Below are 20155 nucleotides of genomic sequence, written 5' to 3'. Positions count from 1 at the left end.
TAAATAAAAAAAATAGGCCCATGGAAAAATTAACAGTGAGAAGCCGTAAATATATTTTTTTTCAGTACCAATAGAATACATTCATTTTTAGGTTACTGGAGTAACTGTTCTAGTGTCCGCAAAAACAAATTGAGATTTCGGCACGTGTGGCCAACATACTACTGTAATAACTCCTTTGAAGCTGATCTAGACAATGGATCATGACCACAATAACGAAAGTATTCATTTTCTTTTTGAGACTAATGTCAAAGGACTTGCTCAAGTCTAGAGAAAAAAAATTTCATGATGTTTTTTTTTTTTTGCTTGGCTTGTCTTCCATCGAAGACCTATACCGTTCCAGAGTGGGAACGTCAAGATTTTCTCGACCGTACAATAAATGTTGATTGACCAGGTGGGAATCGAACCCACTACTTTCTGAACATGACGTATGTCACGTCGTCCATCAGATATTTTTAAAATTTTGAAACCGATGAAATCCATTCTCTGCTTTATCTTAAAATAGACTTAAATTGTTTGAAGTTTCCACGATGTGCCCTTTAGAAAAGATCATCGGTTTCCACATAGTGTTTCTTTCCATCCCTTAATGGTCATTGCATTCGACCGGCATGATTTCACAGAAACGGGTTTTCAGAGAGTCAGATGTCTGATGAGCAAATGCTTTACCGATTTTGGACTGATGTCTTCATAGATAAGGTATTAGGTAAAGCATCAGAAGACCGTTTGAAAGCATCTTTATACATTGAAGGTATAAAAATATAATAATTTTGTAAAATCCAAGAATAGTATTGCATAACTGGCAAGAAATTTCCAATTTATTTATCAATAATGAGTAATACATTAACAAAGACCTGATACTAGGATAATTTAAACATGTTTTTATTATTATTTTGTTTTGTTATTAATTCTATTCATAGACTGGTAGTGATAATCTAACAAACATCAAGAGATAGAGTAAGAGTAATTCCGAGAAAAACATTACAAGTTATCTTATGGAAAATTACCTACAGCTATCCTAATTTTTCATAAAATAAAATGCAAAATCAATTAATAAGAAATTTATTTTAGAAGAAAAAAATCGATGAAACTCATTAAACCCATTAATGAAACCCCGTTTTACGTCAGGAGTTGAACCAAATAATTATTCTTCTCCGAAAAAGTGTTGGCCACGATATAATTTTTATTTTACATAATAATTGTCTTGACTTAAAAATGGGTCGGTTTATCACAGAGAAAATCAGGTTGCCCTTCAATAAGTCACTAGTTGTTTGATTTCTTTCTAAAATAAAGGCCAGAATTATTATTATTTTTTTCAAATGGAACTAGGGTGAATATTCTTTATAATCGTATGAAATCAATGAAATAAAATGAAATTTTTCTTAAAAATATATAATGTTATATTAGTCCAAAAGTCTAAAAATTGAATTTCTTTATTTTACCTCATTTTTGATGTTTGAGATTGAAACGTTTCAATTTACCTTATCATAACAATTAACTGACATAAAAATTAAATCAATAAACTTCTCTTTTTATGCTGAGGAAAATTGAACAATATACTCAATTATATTTGTTATGAAAAGAGTTACTCTAAATGTTGACGTTTTAGAATATATAGGTATTTATAGCAGCGGCTTTTAACATCACGCAAGAAATTTCGAGTACTTTGTTGAAGAACAATGGTGAAAAATTGTTTTTAAAAATTTCCAGAAACGTTATTAGCAAACTTATAAACTCGCCTAAATATTAAATTTTTATTCAGAAAAAAACTCGAGAACTTCGAGTTGATTGATTGACTAATACCCAATTTTTGATCATAACAATATATTGTGGTAAACCTTAAAAGGTTACTCTTAAAAATATCTTTTGTTTAAATTTCATTTTCGACTCCTTTTAAAATTAATTTTATAAAGGTGTCATTAAAATTTATAAAATATTAATACGAATAAATGGTTTAGACGGCATGATAGAAATACAATATATTATATATAATTTTCAATCTAAAGTAGGAACTGACACAAGTGGCGTTGTTTTAATTGGTAATGTTAATGCATTTTCTCCAATTATATGACTATTAACTAATTATTTAATTATTAAACAGATTATTTTCAAATATAATTAATGATGTTTTGTTTTTAAGATAAAGTAGAAAATTAATTCTGAAGACGGTGAAAAACAATAGCGTTCGATTGAAGCAAGTTACTGTACCTATCAAACGTAGTTCTTTCAATACTAGAATAGCGCGTATACCAAGCATAATCAAACTTTAACAACATTACCACAGTAAGATTTAAATTAATTTGTTGTTATTTATTAGAATTAACTTCTTTATCTACTCCGAACAGGTCAGAAAAACAGATCACTCCACAGGCTACTAACCTATGCCGTGGGGAAAATTGTGTTATTCCTGTTACAATTTTTTTTCTTTGTTCTGTATTATTAAGTTCTGTTATATACATTCAGACCGTGGTAATAGAGATAAGAGTGAAATTTAACATCGTATTAATTGAGATATATAAACAAAATTATGAGAAAAACTATAAATAGAAAAATAGAGAACAAAAAAAACAAAAAACATTAAAGACAAAGTCCACGATCGCAGGTCGAAACAAACCTGCATAGGACTATACTTCATCATAAATAATGGATTATTGTTATTTCCAACCACAATTAAAAAATAAAGAGTAGAGACAATCAAAACCAATAAAATTAAATTGAAATGAAAACAAATGTAGGTGCTCAAACGAAACATAATGATTATTGCCTAACACTAATGGCTGAACGTAGGTATTTATTAGCAATCACCTGTTTTTATGATTAAAAACAATCAAGTTCCTGCTAATAAATACCAGAAATTACTTACCTAATAATAAACATTTACATTTAATTACAATCGTTAATATTTACTCAACGTTATAAATTACAAAAAAAAAAAATATTTCTTCACTATTCAAGTCATCAAACGTTCTTTGGTTAATTATGCTATTTATTTTAGAAGTATTATGGAATAAATTTCCCCAAGTAAGATGGATATTTTGATAAATATTTGGTAAATTACTTCTAATTTCATCAAAAAATGATTTGAAGGTACTGGAATATACACTATATTTTAATTACTTAATATTAATAATAAAAATAAATAAATAATGAGTTTTAAATGAATCAGAGAAAGTTTTTAAAGTAAACCTGACAAGTTCACTTAAATGTTTACTACAATGTTAAAAAAATCCGTATTAAGCTACCATATAATTTGCCCAAATGACAAAATAAGTTGAAGAGATGTTTAAACAACAATTAATAATCATTTCACAATATAAACTATAATGATAGTGCGACTTACTTGTGTCGGGCTCTTAATCCCTTAGCTAACTGCTTGATCGTTCCAATCCAAACGCAAACTGACGCTTCCTCGACAATAATAAAGGATCAGCTAAAATAGCAAATCGCAAAATGTATAACGTAATTCTCAGAACAGCTGCGGCACGTTTATGTCACAATTGCAACAGAGTAACGATATTATGATAACAGGGGTCACACGATTGCAGCAGACATGGTGTCTTCTTCACGACGATAACGGATGGAAAACATTCCAAGGAGAAACAGCACAAGGAGAAAAAAGACATTCTGAGAACTTATGTAATAGGACAGTGAGGATTGTTTCGAGAGTCGTCCGAGCCAGAGATATCGGCCAGGAAACATATGTAAAATGCTGCAGCTAGCATCCGGAACTGATAGTCTATCACAGGAACTGAGTGCGTACACAGTATTGTATATGTTGGGAATCGCATCTGTCAGCAGGTGGAGTAATTGGTCCATCATCATCAACTTCTCTGGATATTAAGACGATTTTTCCATAAAATTTCCTTTAATTTGATTCCTGGAGTACTTTAAAGCATTATAGGAACTTATAAATTTCTTAGGGTCGATTGAAGGATAACGAATGAAGATGAACTTAGTCCTAGATCAAACTTTCCTTTCAGAGATGTTGCAATAACAACTTATTTGGAGAGAGAGGCAGTCAAGAATTCCTAACAATTTTGAACGGATTCCTTCATAACCGGAAGATCTAGGGGTATTTTTTGGAATCGATTAACCTTCCCTCTAAACATATTTGGAAAACTGAACTCGCTAAATAGCTTATACTATTTTCAAAATAATAACCTCTTTGAGCAATGCTTTCCCATAATTGTCGTAGTTTGAACTGTGTTCTCAAATTTCCTTTTTGTGTTTTAAAATCAAAATTGGAGGGGGAAAGAGAAAGAATGACACCTTCTCAACCCTTTCACGACAACTTCTTACCTATCTTTTACCAAAAGTCTTGGAATAAACAGGTCTCCAGAAAGTTAACGTTAGAATGAAACGATCATTGAACTTGTTTACATAAAGGCCTAATAGGAGCAGACATTTTATTTTTAGTTGGGAATAGTTAACATCAAAAGAAGATTACACTAACTCTAGATTCGAAGGATCTTCCTTGACCCTTCAGTTGAACTGATAATGACTAAGTTTCCAACATGCGAACGTAGACATCTACAACTCGGTGTTTTCATCGCGATCAATACTGTATTATCAAATTACAATACAAAATATCACATTTAGGAGCTGTTCGCTGGTTTAAGAAGCTGATACATAGCCATTATTTTAATTTAACCTACATACACCTAAACTACGATTCCAAAACTTTAAAAAAATCTAAAATTTTTTTTAAAAACTAGGCAGAGACCTTAAGGTAACTAAAACTTACTCCTGAACTCCAAAACTTGGTAATCGTTCATAGTTAGTAGTTATAAACCAAACAAAAAACGACATTTATTTTGTTCCTGATCCATATTTCTTAGCATTATTATTTTTTTTTTTATTTGGTGATGCTGAAGGAAATCGTAAATATTCTCCATCGATCTTACTGTATGTGTAAAATTAATGAATCATAAAAATGACAAAAATCTATTTATTTGAGTAAAGGCATTTTTTCTTATTAAAACACCGTCAATATTTCCCTGTGGTTTAATTTCTCGTTAATTTCTATAGATACAGAGCTGTAAAAGATTACCTGAAGAAGAAGAGGATGAAGAAGATGAAGCAATGGAAGCCTGCGACAGGGGCCTGGAGACTGGGGGTGGTGGGGGCGGCTCCTGAGGCCTGCTCAGGGTCTGCCGCCCGACCAGCGTGTCGTACATGTTGAGCAGGGTCGGCACCAGGTCTGTCGTCGTACCTGCAATCGGGCAAACATGTCATTAATACATTAATATGTATCTATGTAATGTATAAATAGGACATTAATATTTATCTAATGTATTGTGGTTTTAAGTTAGGAATTGTTTACGATTTGAAAGATGGAATTCTCTTGGTCTGCTGATAGTACAAGAACCGAGAAGAAAAAAGGCAGTTATTTCACACCAATTTTTGATACCTTTAATGAAAACTATATATAATAACTACTCAAAATTGATGAGTCTGCCAAGTAATGTCTCGGTTATTATCTACTTCTTCCGTACTTGTTCCGTGTGTCCGTCGAAAACTTAATAGTACATGAACCCAAGATGAGAAAAAAGGCAGTTATTTCATCCTAATTTTTTATTACTTTGATGAAAATATGTATAATTAATATTCAAAGTTGGTGAGTCTGCCAAGTATAAGTTGGGGGAATACAAAATGGCAGCTGCTTCAAAACGTTAAAAAAATTAATTTTTCATTCGGAAGACTATATCTTTAAAACTACCAAAAACACTAGAAAATCTAAAAGAACATTATTTGAAGAAGAGTAAATTTGCTGAAATATAGATAGAGCTATTTTCGTCCAATAGCTCTCAAGATATAGCTTTTTAAAAAGCAACATTTCATAAAAATGTATTAAAAGATAAGTAGTTAGTGAATTGAGAAATATACATCTAAGGAACTATGAGAGATATAGATGTCTATTAGCATTCAAATCTAGTTTAATGTGCTATATAGTAGTTTATTACTTTTACCTTCATAGAAATAGTAGTTATCATAGCCTATGATACTATCATGTGCTAAAATAAATTGATTTATTGTTGTTCGGGCAATAAGTTTGATTTATGAAAACCTTTATTTCAGAAACCATAGGGCGTACAGATGCCTGCCAGCACTCAGCTAATTAAATGTATTATGAAGTAGTTTTTCTTAGTAAGAGTAGTAGTTTTTATAATATTTGACTAAATAAATTCACAAAATATTAATCTCTAGTTGTTCGGATAAAATGCTTGATTTTTCAAAAATATATCTCTAGATCCATAATACGTAAAGATGTCGGCCAGCACTCAAAATAAAGGAAATTTAAATTACTATAAAGTAGTTTATGACACGTATTTTCGTAGGGGTAGTAGTTATGATATTCGCATATGAATATTGAAATTTTTCTCATGCAATTTTGTCCGAACAACAACAAATTAATTTATTTTAGCAAATATCATAACAACTACTACTGTTACGCAGGTAGACGTCATAAACTACTTTATCGTCTAATAAACTTCCTTTAATTTGAGTGCTACTAGATATCTGTACGTTGAATGGTTTTTGAGGTATAGATTTCTCATAATAATTTCACCAACTACTGATCTTTCAGTACATTCTGTAAAACATTTTTATTAAACGTTACTTTTTAAAAAGCTATATTATTAAATGTAAATAGCTCTATTAGGGATAATATTTTAGAAAATTTCCTCTTTAAATGACGTTCTCTTAGGTTTTCTAATGTTGTTGGTAGTTTTAAAAGTATAGAGGTCCAAAATAAAAATTAATTTTTGTTAACGTTTTGAAAAGTCCGCCATTTTTTATTCCCCTTACCAATACTTGTCAGACTCATCAATGAGACCAGAAATTAAACATAGTTTTCATTAAAGTAATCAAAAATTGGCGTGAAATAACTGCCTCTTTTCTCCTCTTGAGTTCTAGTACTATGAGCGCAAAGACCTTGAATATTAAAAGCTTGAATATCACTATTGGCATTTGTTTAATGATATACGTCGGCTACCAGATCTTGTAAACCTTTCTATTTTATTATTACGAAATGACTTGAACAGAATAAACGTGGTCACAGAAGTGTCTAATATAAATGGTCGAGGTCATATTGAAAAAAAATTGAATGATTTTGAATTTGAGTTAAAGTAATTTAATATGTGTAAGTGAGGTTGTTCATTGAAACAAAAATGGATAATGGACATGTTGGGGATGAATTTTGAGATAAACTAGGTGAGATAATTTTTGATTAGGATTAGCTTCAAGTCAACCCAACAGACGAGGATTTGGGATGAAATATCGCAATAATGAGTTTTTTAATTTATTACATTTTTTTCAATTGTCCTAAATTTGGGGTTTTAAAATCAATTCATGTCTACATTAATTTATTTATATAATAAGTTATTGTTCCTTATAAAAGAAATATGTCCAAATAAGTTTCCTAAAATTTGAAAGCAATAAACATAAATATTTTTAAATACAAGTCAAGACATATGAATTGTTACTAATTTAATTGATTTTATGATTGTCAAAGATTAATATAACCAATTTATTTTGTGTTATGTTATTTAAAAAGAAATTGGATATATTGAAAGATAATATAATAAATCGATTAATTTTAAAATAGATCCATTTATATTCAACTAAACAACACGGATAGATATATTGTATTATTATAATATAAAATACAACAGTGAAGAAGTACATTTTTGCAATTAATAATTTATCATTTTTCCTTGATAAGACGACCTAGTTTTAAAATATCAATCAGTGTGTAGTCCTTTTTTCGAAATTTTGACGCCGTATGTATTTTTCAAGGACTTACTTCAAAAACAATTTTGACATTTGAAAAAGTTTTAACCTCAAATCCAAAAATAAAAAAAAAATTAATTAGAAGATAAATAATGTTAGTTCTGATCCTTCGCCACTCAAACAGCTGTTAACACACAGCCTATTTGGTTATTCTGTAGTGGTCTGTTTGTGGGGTATTTACTATAACATGAAATAATGTGATGTTGTGGTTATAAGATTTGATGATATTAATAGTGAGACATTGACCACTTAGTTACCCAAGAATAATATTCTGAATAATTTTTCTTTGCTTAATTTTGGTGTAATGAGGTTTTTAAAAGTATGGATGTTTTTTATATAAATAGGTTTTTGAAAATACTTAAGTACTTTTTTGAACTTTTGAACGAAATACTAGTAGAAGTATTACTTTGTAAAATTAATAAATCCTAAAAACTAAGGGTAAAAATATGTAAATATGTAAAAATGATATCAAAAGCGATGGGAATATATTTAAAATTCAAATATTTGGGTTAGCATATAATTAGATTACTTATACTCAGAACATAAATAGTTAAAAATAAGCGTTATCTGAGTCCTCAGATAACTGGACTCAAGTGCTAGTCTTTTTTTTCGTTTTATTTGGCATATCCTTGACAAAATTATCTTGTTTCAAATCTATACACAGACTTTTGAACTATTATTTTATGCCTACAATGTTTTCTGGGTCACTATTTAATTATTAATAAAAATTTTCTAGATCAGTGAGTAACCATTCTGGAAGTACTGTATTTAATTTGCTTTATTTCTGTATTTATGTTAGCTTAATTATAAAATTATTATTACGATATTTATTGGCAAAATTATTGTAATTTATTACTATTAAAAAATTTATATTTTTAAATTGATAAATTAAATACACAAACAATATATACTTATGAAGTATATATGTATAAATATTTAGATATATAATTTAACGATAAAATTTATCAATATTTATCAATTACGTTTATAGGTTCGATAATAAATCTGAACAGTAATATCCCTTAAATGATTTAAGTAAATATTTAAACAGAGAAAAGTACAATAGTTAAGAAAAATGCTTAAGATATGATTAATAATTAATTTTATTTACAAACATTGCTCATCACCAATAATAATTTTAATAATCAGTCATGGTATTGAAATTATTGGGTGTGAATAACTTACTTTACGTATCTATTATCTGGAACGTAGGTAGAGAGATAGCGTACGGAAAAGACATATATTTCTTGAAGGATGCGATGACTAATTATAAGAAATAGGTGTGGTAACGATTTAGCTCATCGTTACTTTAAGTCGACATTGAAGCAATTGTGTGAAGGTCGTCAATAAACATTTACTTCGACAACAGATGAAAGTTATTTTATTTATTTATTTGCTTAATTTTTAGGTGTCGTATACAAATATGTATATCAGGATACATTTACACTATAACATGTCGGAGAAAAAATTTTTTCAAGAAGGTCCTTGTGACCTATCCTGAGTCGGGTTATGATGCATTGTTCACGGCGATTTTCGATGATTGGCGGTAGAGGTTCAGAATCACCAAGTCTTCATTTTATTTGTTTCAGGTACCTTTGACCAAAAACAGCGCCCTGCTTCCTTGCATTGGTTCAGAACCGATTTATGGTAATCATACAGCGCCAAGTTACAATCAGGCACGAAAGTTATTTTATACAGTGACTAGAGACATAAAATAAAAATTTATAATACGACAGTAAAAAAAAAAGTGAGGAAGTTCTATGAAATAATTCTCATACACAAAATAACTCAAAGCTCAGGATGCAGCTGAAAATAGGATTTATAAAAATAGTTTTCAGAAAACGAAAAATTATAATCATTTATAAGCGTCGATAAATGAAAGAATACTTATTTTTCGGTGATATTAGTTGAAACATTTTAATTTTTTTTTCTATATCTTTAATCATAATATTTAAAAAATGTGTACATGGGTTATTCATATCGAAAAAGACAATTTGTTACATCCAGGTTTTTCCAAACCCCTATATTTTTATTGTTGTTTTGGTTTTTTTTTTTTTTTTTTTAGAATAATTAACATAGTTTTTACTATACAAAAAATAATGAACAGTCAAATTGTCCCACTGTCATATTCTGTCCTTAGTCAAAGGAATTTGTGAATCTCGCCGAATAAAAGCAAATTCAGAAGCCTTATTAAGTATTATTCATTATTTTTAAATTCAAAAAAATATTGTTATATTATTTTTTTAATTACTTTTTTTTAAGCATTATATTTTTTGAAATTTTTTTTTTATTTTTACTACCATATATACCTTCATAAGAAAGAATAATAAAAACAATAAAATAAAGATTTTTTAATAATATCAATTTAATAAGTGGTTTAAATGAAAGCTTAGCGTTATTGGAAATTTATAATTAGCTTACATGGTTTACATATATATATGGCTACATATATTTTTATTGTATAAATAATAGTTATTAACTATTTGCATTATGTATATATATTTCAAAATTTATGTAAGGAGAAAAAATTCATACTATCATAGAGTACAGGAAGAGATAGGAGTTTGAAAAAGAGGATTACAGTTGTGGTAAGCCTCAATACGAGAGATTCTTGGTTGTGGCACGAATTATAAAAAGGTCTCGTTTTGATAATAAATAAGAAAAAAAAAGAAAATTCATAATTCATTTCATATGTTCAATACAAGATAAAATTTAATAAGATTGCATTAAATTTAATTAGACCACATTTACTGATTGATCAATGATATCATTATCAGTTTATGCTTATTATTAATTTGTATTAAAAAATTCATAATAGTATTAATATTGACCATTGGTTATAATGTTATAAATGTGTGAACTTTACCTATGTAATCATAGTGTAAATTCCTAATAAAAAAATTATTTGCTGTAACTCAAATTTTACGTTTTCTTAAATTAAATAATAATAATTATATGGTTTTATAAGAGTCCAGATTGAGTTTTTATACATGCAGTACAGTTTAATTGAAAAATTCTGTGCTTAGATAAGCTATCAAAGCAAGTTTTGTCATAAGTGTACATATTAGAACGTTAATAAAACAACTTTTGAATACTCGTATTCCGATTCCTAGGAATAACTTAATATCCCTAAAACTTTATTAATACCAATCAGTCAAATAGCTTGGACCACCTGGTACCCTACACGTGGCGTTATTTATTGCCGGCCACGTGTTTGGCATATCTTCTCATCTACGTCTCGGTTATCAAAGAGCTCCTAAGTGCTACAGATACTGGTCTGTTTCTGAAAGAGAGAGAAGGAACGGCTGGTGTTGCTTAAAATACCGCTTCCAACCTTTTGCTTTAAGTAATATAGTCAGGGTATTATCTGATTTCTTCACTTGGTAGGACCGTTGAGAATGTTCCGAAAATGTGATGTTTATTATGGTATTACTTTAATTTGGAAATCCAATATTTTAATCAGTATCGTTTGCAATGTACTAAATTTAATTAGATATTTCTTCAATGGCATCGTTCGTATATTTGTTTAATATATTGTGTAAGTTTGCACTCATTGCAATCTGTAGAATTTAGAAATTAAATATGTCCTTATAAAGGCATTTGCTTGTTTCAATTTTTTACTTCAATTGAAACACTATCCGTGATTTGTAAATAGACCTTTACTTTTTCATATTAAATGATTCTTTATAATATTGTTTTTAAGGATTAGCAAATTAAAAAAGTAATGCGTTGTGGATAAAATGATTGCATAATTTTAATTTTACGGTAATAATTGATAATTGTTAGTTGACCTTAATGAATTGATTATAAGTTGTTTATATATTTAGTATACATTAAAGCGATAAAAACAGTTTAATGAAAAATAAAAATGTTGTGCTGTCCAACTGCATTGGATTGGATGAGAAACTGGATACCCAACATTAGTAAAGAACAATTTGTTTTCATACTTGTAGTCGGAGCATTAAACAGTCAATAGTAGGAGCATTAACAATATAAACAGTCAATAGTAGGAGCATTAACAATATAAACAGTCGCATTATAAAAATTTTTATGTTAAAATTATACTTGATTTTTTTTTTATTACTTCCTTTGTTTATTCTTGTATATCTATATTGTATATTATATAGTGTCATATAATATCATACTTTAAAATGTCATTTAGCTCTGATGAAGTCCTCCAAAGTGGGGTGAAACGTTGGCTACAAATAAATTATTTATTCTGCTATTTTAGCATACCTTTTTTTACCACACTGGGACCAGAATCCTATAATATAATAATTGTATTTTACAAAAATAAATACTGAAAGATGACCGGATATAAATCAAAAAAGAAGAAAAAAACGAGGCGAATAGTTAAGGTAAAATTTAATTTGAATAAGGTACAAGAAATATCTAAAACTGTAAATTATTATAAAATAACTTAAAACAGTAGCGATCTACCAAATAACATAGGTATATAGAATAGTTGTTAATATAGGCAATAAATAAAAATGCACATGATTTATGTCGTTATCAAACTAAACTGAAATGGATAGTTTTACATATTCATGAAATACAACCAGTTTCTCATGCAAATATCACAGGTACATGGATTCCTGTTTCGTGAACGATAGTGAGGTGGATGCGGCAACACTTTCTAAGCTAATTTCCCAACTGAACAGGATTTAGTGCTACATAGTCTCATGAATGTAAATAAGCCAGGAATAATCTTCTTTGCGAATTTCTGATGAAAGTGAAAAAGGAAATTAGAACACATAGATCAAATTGAATTTACTTCTGAAATTTATCCAGTAGAAAATAAATTTGAGGAGGATTAAGTAACCATATAACATATAAATAAATAACTACCATATATATATATATGGTAAGATAAAGTAATATATAGTAAGTATAAATAAACTTATTATCTATCTAGATAGATAATAACTTTCTTTATTTGTAAAAGAAAATTTCTTGTATAAACATACATCAAATTCATAAACTTTACTTCATACAACACTTTAAGAGTCTGGAAAATCTAGTAAATTATAGAAGGAACAATTATAATACATAATTGAGGAACAGCACAAAAATAACAATAATAATAAAGAAATTAACTACTTCCTTTCCTAATTTACAATTTATTATTTATTGATACATATACACTGCTTACAGTTAACAACAGTTAATGTTCTATTGTTAATATAATAGATAATGTAGAAATAAACAATGACAAATTATAAAGGAAAAAAAATTGAATACAAGTAACAAATGACATATAGTCCGTCCAATGACAATGAGACGATATGAAAATTTCTAAGAGAATCTTGAATAGAGATTTGAAGTAGCAGCTATTATTTAATTCTGATATACCTCAATTGATCATTTCGTATTTTTAATTAGTAACCTCACAAATTCAGTAAGTTTCTTTGTTATTGCTAAGATAACCGAAAACCACGTTAAAACTAAATCCAAGGTGCCAAAATACGAATATAGCATTTTGGCCTTCTATCAACGACGAATATTAATTTTTAAATTAATTCATGAGGGTTAGTTTCTGAAAATGTGAATATTACACTTCTAGTACATTTTTAACCTCAGACGTGGGCGCCAGTCAATGGGAAACTTATGAACTATCCCACTCATTTTGTTCCACTATGGAAGTTATATTTTACCTCCAAATCAGATTTATACGTAGTAAATAAAAAAGATTGTTTTTTAAAAATTCCCTTAACGTGTTCAACCCTCTTGGTAAGACACTTTGAAAATTCATTTTCAACTCGCTTACTAATTTATTCATTTATTAAATGAGTATTCCATCAATCAAAAACATAAAATAAAACTGTACGTTCAAACATTTTTCTTTCACTCTCTCATTTACACTTCACTCCCTCACTATAACATTTTGTATGCAACTAAGTAGGTATGGATATTTGCAACTCGAAATTATATATTTTTATTATTGAGATTTCAGGAAGTGAAATCTTCAGATAATGACGCTTATATAATGAAATATTTCAGTGATGCAAGAGCTATTAATGTTTAACGATATAGTTAAATAAAATAGAAGTATGGTACTATGTATTCATATTAAAATAATGAGTTATTTTCATTTTACCCTTTTTTTTTTCTTCAGATAATAATAAATATCTCAGACTAATCAACTATGTATTACCATTCGGGATCAACATATATATCGCCTCTAAATTTGAACAATATTTCACAAGATGAACAAGATCAAAGGAATCGACAAACACAGAATTCAATATTTACGATTCGGTGTAGGTCTTCGTTCGTACAAGATCTTCCTTACTGCTGAAGGAGTATTGTGGTACGCTGACAATACAAAGGAACGCCCGTTTCCTCCGCATCCGGCGAAGGTCCTCCAGTACTTAGTATGGGCTACCCAGGCCTGTGCTGTTCAGAATCCAAAATTAGACCCCGAAAACATGTACCGAAGAACAAGAGGACATGGAGCGACGCACTACCGTTTTCGGAACTTCCGACTCCAGGGCTTTATCAGGAATAAGTGGAATGCATGAATCATTTGCTCGGTAGAGCTAAGAAGATGCCACTAAAATTAACGCAAATGGAGATTTATTTTAAAACTTACATTTAATATGAAACGCACCGTGCCTCAGAAAGTACTTTCAAAATATTTAATTTAGATAATTATTCGGATACAATGTTTTTTGAGTGAAAAAAATTACCCAACAGTTTGCATGGTAACTCACAATGAGGTTTCTGCAAGATGTTACATCAAGAAAATCGAGTGAAAAGCTTAGCTGTTGTTGTTCTTAATCGATTAGACAAGCTGCTCCTTTGAACCCGTAGATGCAACACCAAGCGAGAAATATTCTTTCATATGATTTCGCAAGTCATAATATAATGTCCATAAACGAAAAAATGTTAAAATGAACCCTTGAGCATCGATTTGAAAACTAAGAAATCTGATTTGGAACACATGGGATGGATACGAAGGATTTCAGCTTTCTCTACAGCGGTCGAGGGAAATGCCGAAGATTATATTACGATTCCCGAAACGTACTGCAACTAATTGACCAATTTGGACCCGTGTCAACTGAACAACCCTGAGGGAGAAAGCAACCATCATGTCGGTGATTTGTGGGACAGATGCAAGCCAATGCTCAGTTATTGATTTTAGATAGTTATGCGCTCAGGTGATCTTAAATATTTCAACTCTTATATGAAAGTTATTTATAGGCTCTTATTAAAGATATTATATGGCCAAGTCTTCTAGTCGGCGACTGCCGAGAGTCTAGGATGGACCCTAAAAAAAGTCGTTTTCATGAAGAAATGACAAAAAAAATAGATTTGGTTAGCTTACTTATTGATTTTTTAAAAATTTATTTAATGTAATTTACAACTGTACAAAATAATACATAAGTAAATATGTTGTATGTTTCATATACATTAAATTAGAAGGTCCCGTGGCCATCTTCTTTTCAGACGCCTAGAAGAATTATCAGGGATCGTTAAGGATGAATGATTAAGAATTAATTGGTTAGGATGGTTAAGGTGTTTGGAATGAAAAGACGCATATCTGTTTTGTGCCAAATCTGCAACGAATGGGATGTTAAGGTCTTTGTGAATGCGTTTATTTGTAACGTAATAAGGAGCATCAAGGATTTTACGTAGGATTTTGGATTGTAAGGATTGGATGCGGGAGGAATTTGATGGTTTGGTGAAGCCCCAGAGCTCAATTCTATATGTCCAAATTGGTCTGATTATCGTAGTGTATATTAATTTTTGTAGTGAATGGGAAGTTTAGAACGTTTCTCAGTAAGTGTTGTAGCAATCGGAATCTACGAGCAGTTTCTTGTCGTTTCAGTCTTGTGTGTGGATTCCAAGTAAGTCTCTTGTCAAGATGGAGTCCTAAGTATCGAATCTGTTCAACAGGCGTTAGTGGTGTATCTAGAAAGGATACTGTAGGACAGGAGGTGTTATTGATTTAAAATGTAATTAATTTATTAAAACCAATTTTTCTGATAATTTAAAAAACTAAACTAACTATATTAATATTATATATATAACTATAGTAATATACTTCCTTGTCTATACCATATAATGAGAAGATAGTTGATCTTGGATAATATATATGAAGAGAAGATGGTTGGGAGCGCGGTCAGAAAATAACACCATTAAGTTGTAAACACTTATTAAATAGTGCCAACGTTTTGTTAAGTGTACTTAGATTTCCGAACCCATACGTAGTTCTTAGCTCTGATGAAGGCTAGAAATTCTGACCGAAACTTTGGCACTGTTAAATAAGGTTTTACAACTTACTGGTGTTATTTTCTGACTCCTAACCATCTTTTCTTCATATTTTTTATATATATGTTTGGTTTACTCATGAGAGTTTTTCTATTACTTTTTTATTACACTCATAAGACTCTCATTTTCAGGTAATAAACCACTTGTAATTGATTACTTTTTATTCTAATATGTACATAGTTAGGTAACATAATAAAATAAAACAAATAAAACCTTAATTTTAGATCAATACTTTACCTTTAACTAAGGCACTTTTATAGCACCACTCACACACGCACGCGCACACACACTATAGCCTTTGAGCGAAAAGTATCAAGTTATAGTTTTCATTTGTTCACAAATTTAGGCGAAGTGTGAATGTTTTTGGCAAGGAATAACTGATTTTTCTTTTAATCAGTCACACAGCATATCCATATATTTCATAACATTTGAAATGAGTGCACTCAGTTAACTAATGTGTTTACAATTTTTTTTTTTACTTTTGCGTTCAATCGCTATATATGAGAGCGAGCTAGCTCAGAGCGTTACTAACATAATTATTTATTCTGTTACTGTAGGCGTGAATCAACCCTGTGGAGTACGAATTAATAAATAATTATCTATTACAGCCGTATTCGAATCTAGGTCCTTGGAGTTAGTACCATAATGCGGTACCGCTGAGCTATTTATATAATCTATAAACTAAATTAACTTAACAAAATTATTATAAAAATGTCATACATACTTATATAAAACTATTCTTACCAATGTAGTTTAAGCAAGTTACTTTCCAAAATGTAATGAAAAACAAGATTTTTTATCAGTAAAATGATTACACGCATAACTATGACTAATTAAAGCGTTATCTGACAAGTTTACCTAATAAAAACATATTTAAGCTTATAACCAAATATATTTAGGACAGTGAGGAGATGTCGGAAGATGGTGCAGAGGTGTGCGCGCCTCCCCGATACTAGCTCATTACATATTCATTACATTCCGAACCATTTACACCTTCTAAATCCTTCAAAAGGATACACTCAGCTAATTTCCCCTCATCAAGAAGTCATTTGCGGCAAGCCTCTAAGAACTAACAATCAGGAAAGTAGGCACGATCTATTGTTCGCCTTTTGGAGAAAGTAGCGGCCGTGCGAAGAAAACAGAATGCAGTTCCCTCTTTTTTTCCTCTCCTCCTTCTAGGTGCAACAAAAACCGAAATGCTAACCAGAATAATTACTTTGTAAACTTGGAACATGTGTAGCCACTTTCTATATTCAGTGAAACATGCCGGAAACGTAGGTGGCAGCCTTGACCTTTTCGTCATTGTTAAGGCATCGCTTTGATTTCGGAATGTTTCTTGGACAAGGATCTTGGTAAATATCGATACCTCTTGGCTTCTTACAAAACACTGTTTACCATCCTGGTTTAGTTACAAATAGCTATATTTAAGAATATGCAAGTAGAGGAAGGTAAACCTTAAGCATTCCAGTAATAAAATATAAACAGTAAATTGGTAAAGATAATTGGAGAGTGGGAAGCGGCCATTATGAAAAATATATATTAGGTATTTAAAACACGAAAAAATCTATAATTTAATTAAATCCTTAGAGATAAATAAAACTGTATATCTCATTCATTATTTAATTCTAATAATATTTTAGATAGCACATATTTTTTTTTAAAAAAATACAAAGTTGTTTTCACATATATATTTTTTATATTAAATGTGTCGATCTACAAGATAAATATAAAATACAGACACGGAAGTTACGTGTCAATATTTTGGTATATTAAATAGATAATATTCACCCTTCTTTCTTGCCAAGGAGTTGAATCCAATATCACTTACTCATCCGATTTTCAGCCAAAAAGATGCGTGATTTTACATATTTAAGGTTTTAAACTTGCCATTCGGCTTTACAATAAGACTAAAAACATTATTAAATAAGACATGATATCATTAAATGTTTCCGAATTTCGCCTTGATTGACAATAAACAATGTCTTAAAGTCATGATTTTGTGGACAACATAATGTTAGCTATTTCAGTAATAATTTGCAGCATTATTATTCACTACAAAGCCCTTCCAGTTATTATTATTATTATTTTTTTATTGTTTAGATTTTTTTTTTTTTACTTTATATTTATTTTAGTAATTGTTAACTTTTATCACTAGAGATTGTATTGTACTGAGCTAGCTAATAAATTGTAGAACCTCCAAATGTCAAAATTGTAATTTATAAATTTCACTCATGCCTATAGTTTTTATGTGTTATTTTCGTCTCGACCGAAGGATGTTGCCATCTGGTCGGACTATATTTGATGACATTTTCTAAATAAAATTAAAAGAAATATGTCAAGGGCACAAAAGAAAGTACATTATTTGACTTGGTAACGGTATGCATTATAAACACAACTAGTAAAAAAATATATCAACATCAACAATGGTTTTATAAACTAGAGCTTTTGAAAGCAGTTAGTGCGTAAAAAAAGTAACAACAAAGATTTTGTTTCCTTTCTTCTGATGTACATACCCTAATTGAGAATTGTATGTTATTAAAAAAATTAATAAACGGTGCTGGAAAAAAAATTATCATCGAATAAAAAACTTATAGATAAAATAAAGGTAAATGTAAACTCATAAATCTGATAAAAGTAATGAAATTCAATACAATAAAACCCTAATAAAGCATTGAATTTTATTATTCTTTTACATATGTGGGTAATGTTTGTGTTACATAGCTGATGACCTATTTAATAAACGCTGTTATGTTTCTGTCATCGGTATTATGGGAACTTTATAGTCGCTAAACCGTGTCCATTCCTAAATTATACCAAAAGAAAGTTCATGATTTGCAGCTTTATAAGTTTAAGAATGACATATTTGAGAGGGAGAGGGATTCTGGGATTCCATACAAGTTTTGTAATAAAATATTACAGATTTATGTTATATGTTTATAACAAATCTGTAAACGTTTATCTAATAATTTACTTTTCAAAACTATCCATGTTTCTCTTGTTAATATGATTAAATTAGTAACATGATTTTATTACCTTTGCTTTTTGTATTCTGTTTACATTTTACCGGTAATATATGAATAGAACATCGTACTGTGTAAATAAATCATTAGTATTTAGTAGGTCCAAATCTATACTATGTATAAAGACAATGATTTTGTTGGAGTGAACGTTAGGCGATCTGGCAAACTGTTCAGAAATTCAGGATAATACCTCCCCGCCGTTAAAGTAACGTTTTGCAGTCACTATAAATAAAGTTCAGGGACAAACGTCTATGCATACGGAATGTGACTTAATAGAAGACTGTTTTTTTCCCACAGAGAACTGAATATTGCCTATATATACATACACAAGTAGACATAATAGACACAACTGTGAAAAATAATTAGCGTAAAAGATATGTTAAAAGCACTTTAAGTTTTATTTGAATAATTTAAAGAGTACCCCATTCGAACTTAATTACTTTACCGTAATATAAATATTGGGTATAATAATATCAAACTGAAAGGTGTCTTTTTATTGAATTGTATGATTTTCATGATTGTATTTAAGTTACAATATTAAACAGATGCACTTGGTTACATAACACATTATCTTTGTAAAACAGGCATTCATAATCCAACTGTAAGTATTTTTATATAACTTTTAGTCAAACTATAAGACACATACAAATAATATTAGTCCAAAAGATTTATTTATAATCTCGGATGTAATATTATATATTTAATGACATACCTTATACAAATTTAATGCAAAATTGTTAGTTTTTAAATTTTGGAATGATCTTTTACTAGGTTAAAATGTTAATGAATAAAAACTTTTCCGATATAATTGGCATGACTGAGTTATTTATGAATGATGCCATTATTTAGTAATATTTAATTATTTTTTATCAATAAGTAATCTTCTCTTCTAGAATACAATTATTAGTAAAAAAAATTTTTTTTCCCGAAACCCAAGAGCAGTTTTAATTTAATATGTCTGATTATTATAGTTTTTAAATATAATTAATTGAATACTGTGGAAGTTTAGTTTAAATTTATTTCATTGAATATTTCTGAGCTGTAATTCTAAATGTGAATACAGATTTTAAATTAAA

General features: G+C 29.3%; 1 protein-coding gene across 5 annotated transcripts in view; it reads right to left on the bottom strand.

Annotated features, from left to right (window-relative positions):
• Positions 1 to 20155, bottom strand: part of GEFmeso (Guanine nucleotide exchange factor in mesoderm) — a 307186-nt gene that overhangs the window by 55678 nt on the left and 231353 nt on the right. For 4 of the 5 annotated variants that reach the window (XM_067048895.1, XM_067048894.1, XM_014415036.3 and 1 more), the window contains exon 2: positions 5045 to 5206. In XM_067048895.1, coding sequence (XP_066904996.1) covers positions 5045 to 5206 — 162 coding nt within the window. Of the gene's footprint in view, positions 1 to 3334; positions 3412 to 5044; positions 5207 to 20155 lie in introns of those variants that run through there. The other variant, XM_014415040.3, reaches the window with a different exon arrangement.

This window comes from Halyomorpha halys, unplaced genomic scaffold (assembly GCF_000696795.3).
Source record: "Halyomorpha halys isolate HHAL.00 unplaced genomic scaffold, Hhal_1.1 Scaffold91.1, whole genome shotgun sequence".
NCBI classification, from domain to species: domain Eukaryota; kingdom Metazoa; phylum Arthropoda; class Insecta; order Hemiptera; family Pentatomidae; genus Halyomorpha; species Halyomorpha halys.
This window is presented reverse-complemented; position numbering and strand designations above follow the sequence as displayed.